A 10,410-nucleotide genomic window follows, 5' to 3' on the forward strand; every position below is an offset into this window, starting at 1 on the left:
CCCTTTCATTCCGAATTAAAGAATTCGAAATGAATCAAATCTCCCCAAATAGGATTCGAACCTACGACCAATCGGTTAACAGCCGACCGCTCTACCACTGAGCTACTGAAGAACAATGGTAAATTAGGTTTCGGAGAATTCAATTCCCGTTCTCAACCCATGACCAATATGAGCTCGAGGTTTCCTTCGGGATTATACTTCTTGACCTCATCCCACTCAATTTTTCGATTTTCACTTCGCTTAATATGAATATATTTCCAATATATATATATAGACATACAACTTGAATAAGTTCAAGGGTATATTTATGCGTGTATTTTTGCTATATTAAAAAATCTTATTAATTAATTTTGAGATGATTAAAGATTGCGTTATAAATTTAAAAAAATAATTACTCGCTTTCAAAATAAAATTAAATTAAAATTAATTAATTTTGGATGGTTAATATTTTGTTTCAAAAATACTTTCAAAAATGCATGTATAATTAGGCGTCGATAAACCATTTTTGTATATGTATTAACTATTATTTTTATTATTTTTATGTAGGAAGATAAAAAGTTTTAATCCTACTTATTAAAGTTTTATTACTTTTAAAATTTTACAGAAAAAAAATTACGATTGGAAAATCTTCGTCCCGATCCCCACAAAAATAAATGGGAATGGGGAATGAAATAGGTGGCACGAATGGACTTCTCCGTCATCACCTCACCCCGTGGAAATCTCTATCGTCATCTCCATTTCTATCTCTAATCTCGTCTGTCCGCCCCGTCTCGTTTTGTGGACATCTCTATCTCCATCTTCATTTCCATCTCTAATCTCGCTCGTCTCATCCCGTCTCGTCTTGTAGACATCTCTATCTCCATCTCCATCTCCATCCCTATCCTCAATCTCACTAGCTCCGTGACACAATCGCACTTTTAAAGGCAGCGGACTAGCGATTGTGCGGCACTCACTTTCCAACGACAAGTGAGCTGAGTCAATTTGTACTTGCGTCGCCTACTGCCAAGCGACGTATGATCAAGCCTCTAGCCTCGGTTTTAAAAGAAGGTTTTTGGAAAACGAGGGTAGAGAGAGATTTTTGAAAGAGACGTTATATAAGCAAGCAAGAAAGAGATAACAACGGCTTACCATATATAAGCTTGGGTAGGGAGAAGTTGACAACTAGTCATATCCCCCTGTAGTACATTCTGAGGCATTTCATGTCTGGCAGGCCTAGACATGATATTTTTGAGGCGTCATACGTCCTAGAACTACAAAAGTAAAAACACTAGAATGAAAAGACATGACAAGGGTTTGGCTTGCCATAGGCATGCGGCCATGGGCAACATGCCCTGGACGAGCATGACCGTGACACTCCGCTCCACTCCACTTTTTATATAAATGGCAAAAAAAAAAAAAAAAAAAAAAAAAAAAAAAAATCTCCATCCCTAACTATAATATATATATTAATTGCACATATAAAACAATATTTATAGAAGGACATTAAATATTACCACTAAAAGCTACATATTTAATGCAATTAAATGAGATATAAAAGTAGTTGGAATAGGTAAGCTACTTTGCTTGACTAATTAATTTTTTTTTTCTTTTTTCAACACCAATTATTGGTTTGGAGATCAAAATTCTAAAATTCACCTGAGATGAGATGTTTTTTTTACTCAGTAAAAAAAATATTTACTAAATGGATAATATATTATAATATCATATCAAGTTAGACTTAAATATTATAAAATATTTATTTAACTCATTTAAATCATATATATGAAATACAAATATTATTTTAAATACTTAATTTTTTTTTAATTAAATGGTTTACTATCCACCCGTAACCAGTGAAAGATCGTATTATAAACTCAAATGATACAAAATTATTACTTAATTAATTAATTAATTTTATGAACTTAGAGTGGAGTTGCTTTTTTTAAGTACGATAAGACAAGTTATATCCATTGATATAATCATTACAAGTACGTCGATTGTTCATGAGTTGTTCGTAATTATAATTGAGTCAAAAGTCAATTTTACCCCTGTAATTATATCTTACACCTTAAGTGTCGTTGGTTCTCTAATGAACAATGAAAAGGCGAGACCATTGTTCAAATCTTTAAATTTAACTTAAATTATGTGTTTGTTTACCTTTATGGGAAGCAGTGAATTCCATGTTGTGAAATTATGTTTTTAGCTCTCTATTTTGTCTCATTACTCAAAATGGTATGCATATTGGATTGACTGCAAATTCTCACCCGTGTAAATCAAATAACAAACTTTCGCAAATAGAAGTTCATAACTCACATAGCATTAAGATCGAGTCCATATAATCATTCTCTAAAATCCAGAGGATTTTCAGTATGAACAAATCATCTGTAGAGATAATCTTTACTCTTAGAAACAGTTTAAAACAAGTACGTAACGTGACTCGATTGTAGGAGATGTGAAGGAATGTCGAAGCTGTGTACTAAATCAAAATTTCAAATCCTGGTACCGAGCGTTTTTTCGTTCTACCTACTTTCATTCGGTTTATCTAATCGATAATCTCCGATTAATTAATATCAATGTCTTAGACTCATTTACTAACTTGTATTTTATCGGTGTTTATCTTTTTACGTATTCAAGTCAATCTCAACCTAATTTAAAACACACGAGTCAAAACTAACCTAAATTTTTAATATTTTTAAAAAAAGAGCTGTCGATTTCTGTTACTAAGTCAATAATCGAACCCAATTAAATAATTAGTAATGACTTTATGGGCAAGTTGATTAATGGTTCCACCCTAGGATTAAATATTAAATTCCAATCTTTATTTATATTTATTTATATATATATATATATATCTCGAGGGGCATGAATTATCGATGGAAACTATTTCAAAAGGAATAAGAACGAGAATATAAATTTCGAGAAAACCAACCACTTTTTAGAGTTTGAAACGAAGTATAACGGCCCAAGTCCACCGTTAGTAGATATTATTCGTTTTGGGTTTTTACTTTCGAGATTTTCCTTAAGGTTTTAAAGCGCATCCGCTAGGGAGAAATTTCTACACTCTCATACGGAATGTTTCGTTCCCTTCTTTAACCGATTTTTATTTTTAAACGGTTTAAGTCCATGACATCATTTACGAACTATTTTACATAAAGTATTTGCACTTTATAGTTATGTTATGCATGTCATAACGATTCTATTACAGTAGAAAAATAGAGTTGTTATAGTTGGTATTAGACTTTTAGGCTTATAGATTTTGTAGTCTAGCCTACGATGTAGGCTTATAACGTTTCCATGGCCTTGCAACCAACGTTTCATCACCATTATGTATGTCTTACAAAAGAATTTTGAGATCAGGAGAGAGAAACGAAACATTCCTTATAAGAGTGTAGAAACCTCCCATAACATTCACGTTTTAAAACCTTGAGGAGAACAATATCTACTAGCGGTGGGTTTGAATTGTTACAAGAACACTAAACCAATTAGTCGAAAAAATGACAGAAATAATCGCAACTCTGATTGTAGGTTGCTAAATGCCATTTTTTTTTGTAGCAATATCAGATAAAGAATAGCCAAAGTCTGATATATCTACTCGACAATTCATCTGGTGGCTTCATTAGTAAGAATTCAACAAAATGAACGGGAGGCATCGAAGGAAGGACGATCGACCTAAGGGTTGAATTATGAATAGACTTCAAAGACTCTTTTTTTTTTTTTTTTTTTTTATAAATAAAATAATAATAATAATAATAATAATAATAATGTGGAAGAATTGGATTCCTTCTTTTCAATCATTTTATAGGGAAAGAAAAATACTTTTTGGTTTTATTTATTTATTTATTTATTATTATTTTCCAACCACTCTAACTTGGGCCCCACGGGGAGCTCCTTTTTTGTCATTTTCTTCCTCTTCACGCTCCAGGAGATCCCCCAAATTGCTTTATCTCCTTCACGCCGGATCTCACGCGTTAACCCACTTTCCATTTTTACCCCTCTCCTTCCCTTTATTTACAAATACAACACGTACCTTTATATATAATATATATATTAATTCTTAATATTACTTATGTCATTTTTAAATTCACCAAAATTAAAATAGTATAAAAATTGAATTTTAAATTGATTTCGTATGTTAGAAGTATGTTTTTTTAGTTTCCACCAAATTAATTGTTTAAATTGTAACAAAAATATATATATATATATATATATATATATAATTTTTTGGGTTAGGTTAGTTCCAGTAATTTATTAAAAAAATTAATAAAAATAAAATATTTATTTAATTCGTAAAACATTTATTTGAACTGGATCCAAACCAAGTAAATTTATAGCTTAATCCAAACGGCATGGATTGAGTTGATCGAGTTTTTTAGATCCGTTCTTCTAAACACTCATAAATAATATTAAAACAACTCACAATTTTTTTTTTTTTTTAAAAAAAAACTCTTTTGAAAGTTTAAATGTATTATTACAATATTTGAAAATTGAATGTTATTATTGCACGATTATCTTTTATACTGCCACTTTTTTTCTCGGTTAATTATTAATGTAAAAGTAACAATACTTGTAAGCTCAATCCACGGAGAAAAAAGTCAAAAGTCAAAAGTCAAATATATCATTAAAGAACACATAGACATGAATGTCGATATGTTATATTACCAAAATATCTTAATAATATATTACTTTTCTTTATTTCCTTTAATTTCTTTTATTAAATTATGTCGCGTTGTATATATATTTTAGAAATATTTATACTTCTATTTAATCTTATAAATGAATAATATTTTTTCATTACAAATAAATCCTCAATTCAAAGGAATGATACACTTGAAAATATAAAAGTCAATTTCTAATTTAAATAATAAAAAAGGATAATTTATTTATTAAAATTATTTAATTTGTTGTCAATTTTGAGTGATCTTATCGGCTGGGTTTCCCGTTATATCTGGCACTCATCAATAAATGCCACGTGGCCCAAATTCCACCTACTCCACGAATAAATCATTTTTTAATGTAATATTTTAGTTTAGAAAAACAAAAAGAAAATAAAAATAAAAAAACCATTTATTTATTTATTTATTTATTAGCTGAGAAAAATATCTAAATTTCAATTTCATATAATAATAAAAAATTAAATTTCTAATAAATCAAAAAATAAAAAAATTAAAACATTCTATATATTTAAATCAAATCAACACGAGTACTTCCAACACATAATTTCTCCAAACAAAACATGCAAATCATCGAACAGTAAGGTGCAGGTTATTGATATAAATAATAAATTTTATTTTTTTAAATTTTTTTAGTTATCATATCCTTAGAACCACCGTCGTTCAAATTGGTCTCGATTCAGTTAACGTGTTTTTAAGTGTCACAATAATATATATAAGAGTAGATCAATCGTATACTATACACGTAATAAAATGAATCACTAATATGCATAATACCAAATATATATATAAACATGTACCAATTTTATCTTCATAAATGTTTATAATATATTTTAAAAAGAAGATTGGTATAAAGTGAGTAAAACAAAATAAAATGATCAAAGTATTCCACATGAAATGGTCCAAATGTTATGAAAGATGATTCTCGGGTCCATTTTCAAATATATCTGATTGGATAAGGCATATTAATTATCATTTCAAATGTCGATGTTCGATTTTTTATCTGTCATTATTAAATTAAAAATAGAAAAATATATTTGAAATATTACAACGCTATACTTAAGTTCTACCTTGTGAGATTAAGCACGATCTAAAAAAATAGGTTTTTTTTCATAAATTTACGTTCATATATCTAAAAAAATATTTATTTATTAATTCTTGTCCCCGTCCCTGTTATCAAATCCTCATATTCGTGAAATTCTCCATTTATTCTTGTAGGGATTGGGGCGGGATTTTCCACGAGGAATTAATCTATGTCCTTGCTCCTGCTATCGAACTATCATCTTTGCAAAATTCTCCATTTATTTTTATGGGAATTGGAGCGGTTAATAAATATTTAAACGACCCATGAACTACTTAATATAAGAATAATTAAACGGTTAATAAATATTTATAACAATTTACAATAAAAATTTAAATGATTAATCTTTGAAATGATAATTAAACGACCCATGGATAGTTATGACAATGTATATAAAACCGCTAAAGAAAGCGAACTCCAACCCACCACCTGTCCGAAACGAAAACGAAAGCAATAGAGAGAGGGAGAGAGAGAGAGAGAGAGAGAGAGAGAGAGTGTGTCACTCCCGATCTCTGTTTCCATTTCCATTTCCATTTCCATCAAATAATCATCAGAAACCTCTGAAAATAAATTCCCCCAATCGGATGAAACCTCTCCGCTCCGGCTGAAGATTTCATCTCCTCCGCCATGGACAATTACGCTTATAATTCCTATGCTGAGTCCGGCGACTCCTCCCCTCGCTCCCGTGAGATTGATTTCGAAAACCCTCCTCCATGGGACGACGCCCAGCTCCAGAACCAGAACTACAAGGTTAAGTTCATGTGTAGCTATGGCGGAAAGATCCATCCACGTCCTCATGATAATCTTCTCTCCTACGTCGGTGGCGAGACTAAGATCTTTGCGGTCGACCGTTCTGTTAAGTTTGCTTCCATGCTTGCTAAGCTTTCTTCGCTCTGTGATACTGACGTTACCTTCAAGTACCAGCTCCCTGGCGAGGATCTTGACGCGCTGATTTCGGTTACCAATGATGATGATCTCGAGCATATGATGCACGAGTACGATCGCCTCTATCGCGCTCCTGGAAAGCCCGCTCGGATGCGGCTTTTCCTCTTTCCGGCTAATCAGAGCCCTAGCTTTGGGTCTGAGGGAGGTAGATCGGATCGGGATCGATTTGTGGAGGTTTTGAGTTCTGGTTCTACCCATGGAGGTGATGTGTCTAAGCAATCTGTTCCGAATAAGGTGGATTTTCTGTTTGGTTTGGACAAGGGCGGAATCGCGTCTCCTCCTCCACCTGTGGGGCTCAAATTGCACGATCCGCTGCCTGAGCCGGTCGCTCCGCCGATGGAATCTGCTGCTCGACCTGTTCCGGGAGATCGGATCGCTGTATCGGATCCTGTGGTTCATCCGGCCGAGATTCAGCGTCAATTGCAGGAATTACAGAGGTTGCATATTAGCGAACAGGAGCAAGCAGCGGCGTATCGGAGGAAACCTGAAGAGCATAATCTTATGGGAGGCTACGGCGGCGATTTCTACGCGCAGAAGATGGTGGAGAAGACTCCACCGCCGAGCGCGCAACCGACCTTGCAGCCACCGGCTGGATACTGGTCGGAGAAGCAGGTTTCCAGCGGAGGTTTCCCGGCGACGATGACGGCCACACCCGGTGGACAAGACCAACCGCCTGTCTACATGATCCACGCTCCCGGTGCGGTCTATCACTCGCCCCAACATCCGATGGTGAGACAAGTTACCGCTCCCCCGCCCAATCAAGGCTACTACGCTGTACAGCGTATGGCCTCAGATGTGTACCGTGAGCAACCGGTCTACAATGTTGTACAACCTCCACAACCATCTTATCCGCCCACTTCATCGCCGTCTCTGCCGCAACAACCTCCGAAGGTCGCCGCCTATCCCGGAGGCGGTATAACTCTTTCAGCAGATTCAGGGCCTTACACACAGGTGGCCTACGACAGCACCACCGGGAGACAAGTATACTACACAGCCGGTGGAGCCGCCATGGTAGCATCGCCTCCAACGCCGCCATACCAGGGGGTGTCGGCGCCGATGAGCGGCGATATTAGAACAGGACCAGTGGGACAGGATGGGAAGCTGATTGCAAAGATTTCACAAGGCTCAGTTTGAATAAGGACAACAGCATGTGGTATAAAAATTTTGAGCTTTTCTTTTTCATTTTTCTTTATAATATGAATCCCGACTCTTTAATTTACATGCTTATGCTATTATATGCTCGTTTGCTTCTCGATCTGTGATAAAAAAAAAAAAAAGAAAAAAAAAAAGGCATAATTATGTTTGTTTATGTTATCATGTGCTATGATCATCCATCTATCTGGGTCTGTATACAACATTAGAGGTTATAAAACCATTTTCTCTTTCACTTTTCTCTTTTTTCTTGTCTATTCTTCGGATAAAAATACTTGTGACTTTGCCATTTGTCTCAATTTTCATCCAATTTTAGCGAATTTTGGAAACGTTTATGAAATATATTTTTTGTGTTTGGTGTTTAGCCTTTTAACTTAAAAGTAGTTTTCGGATGAACTAAGTTCATCGGCACCATCTTGTGTTAATCCATGGAGAGACCTTCTCCATTTCAAATTAGCTTTTAACTTAGAATACCTCTTGAAGTTATAAGTTGTAGATTCAAATCTCTTTCTTTCTTCGATATTTTCTAAGTATTGAGATTCGAGTCTTGATTATACTGCTTGAGAAAGTTATTCTGGCTGAAAATATTGAGTTTATGTGAGTGCATGATAATAACAGAACTGATTCCATAGTTTTTTTTTGGGTGAAGTTGGGAAGATGCCATGTATGATGTAACCAAGGAAATTAGTTGGAAACCCAGATAGAGAATCCTCCCCAATTACCAAGCCTAGCCTGTCTGTTTGGATTTGGACGGTGTCTCTGTTTTGCAGCCAGCCTGACATCACCCACTCACCCAAACCTAATTCCAAGTGCGTACGACCAACTTGGTACATGCAAATTGGTCCGAACACTCCAGTAAATAGGTGATTGATTTAAGTCTCTTACATTTTTGGTGACTATGAAGTTACCGGATGAATTGCCAAGTAGATAGATTAGATCCAGACTCAACCCGCTTTTATCCATTTCGAGATACCATAGCATGTCAGGAGAAGCTATCACTCTTGGACGCCCTTGCAATTGTTCGGCAATAGATCGAGTTCAAGAGTCTAGGAGAGAAGCCTTTTTATTGAGTGAAAGAAGGGAAGAAAAAGATCTCCGATGCCTTCCGTTCAGTTTGCTTTATTCTTTCATGTTTTTTGTTTTGTTTCGTTCGTAGATCCCAAGCCCTCTCTTGCCTTCCACGTCTCTCCGTTCTTTAGCTGTTTCTACGGTTGTGTTCTTCTCTTTTGAGGTCTCTAATAGGATTTGAGTTTGCAGAAAGATTATTTTCGGTAGAAATCGAGTCTTGAACGCCTTTCAAGAAGGTATCTTTCCATGAAACCGTTGACACAAAATCTTGTTGTGGAAGCGACAGAGGTTGTGGTTTCATTGGATTAGTTTGCAAGTTTTCTTCCAAGTTGAAACGATTCTCTTGGGGTAAAATCCACTCATTTTCATAATGATTCCATACCCAACACCACATGTGAATAGAATCTTAGTTTTGTTTTCTTTTTTGATTTTTTCGACCTATTCATTATTTTCCCCCAACTATAAGTGCAGCTATTATCTTATTCTACCCCCAGCTTAAAAGCAGTCTACGAATTTCAACGCTTCAAGTTTAAGACTCGAAGTTCGAAATTCGGGATTTTATATTTTTTTTACCTATTATGTGACTTGGCCACATTATCGTACCACTTTCATTGAATACAACTTTTCACGTAATTCTATATGTATCGAATAAGGTCGAGTATGGAATTCTGTCTACTTACTTGAAATTGAATATCTGCCTCCCTTTCCTTCTATGATTAGATATGATTGAGTTTCCTTGGATCTTCGATCTAGTGTCAAAATCAATGTTTCGAATCATTGTTAGTGGACCTAGATTTTGAATTCTTTGTTGACATGATAAAGTCAAGAAAAATGTTTGGAATTATTCCAATATTGGACCTTGGACATATAATAGTTCTAAATCGAAACCTCGATGCTTCTTAAAGAAACGTTTAGGAGAACTGCCCAACATACGATTGCTTCCAACCAAGCATGCTTGTCTTTAACGTTTCGGTAATGGAGTTCACCGAAAAAAAATGCAACATATCGGTAAAAAAGAAGGTGCAACTTGTTGGTACGTATAGCACTACCCGTTTTCGATTCTTCTCCTTTGAATTCAAGGGCAAGTTTGTGTCACTTTCTTATCTTATATTATGAGATCATGGGTTGTTTCACATTTTCCTAGCACTACTTGGCACCAATACTATGGACGCCAAAATAAAAAAATAATATATATTTTATTTTTCTTTTTCTTTTTAAAATTTAAAATTTAAAATTTAAAATTAATTTATGAGACTACTCCACTTTGTACCCACTAGTCAATCATATCATGCAAGACGACAGGATCCATCCCGTAAGATAATGTTTTTTTTTTATTATTTATTTATTTATTATTTTTTTTTTTGTTGGGTGTGATATTTTATTTTTTTTTTTTTTGTTAAATTATCTATATTTTGAGTTTTGTCGTTATGCGGCGCATTTTCTTGTACAAATATGTAAGGATTCAAAAAAAAAAAAAAAAAAAAAAAAAAAAAAAAAAAAAAAAAAAAAAAAAAA

General features: G+C 34.2%; 1 protein-coding gene and 1 non-coding gene across 2 annotated transcripts; one reads left to right on the plus strand and one right to left on the minus strand.

Annotated features, from left to right (window-relative positions):
• Positions 1–40: 40 nt before the first annotated feature.
• Positions 41–112, minus strand: TRNAN-GUU. Its single transcript has one exon. It is a non-coding gene; the product is annotated as a tRNA-Asn (tRNA).
• A 6,039-nt stretch (positions 113–6,151) lies between these two features.
• LOC111470603 lies at positions 6,152–8,068 on the plus strand. The gene has a single exon (XM_023116163.1). The coding sequence runs from the start codon at positions 6,358–6,360 to the stop codon at positions 7,807–7,809; it is 1,452 nt and encodes a 483-aa protein (XP_022971931.1). The 5' UTR covers positions 6,152–6,357; the 3' UTR covers positions 7,810–8,068.
• The last annotated feature ends 2,342 nt before the right edge of the window (positions 8,069–10,410 follow it).

This window comes from Cucurbita maxima, unplaced genomic scaffold, assembly GCF_002738345.1.
Source record: "Cucurbita maxima cultivar Rimu unplaced genomic scaffold, Cmax_1.0 Cma_Scf00046, whole genome shotgun sequence".
Classification (NCBI taxonomy): Eukaryota; Viridiplantae; Streptophyta; class Magnoliopsida; order Cucurbitales; family Cucurbitaceae; genus Cucurbita; species Cucurbita maxima.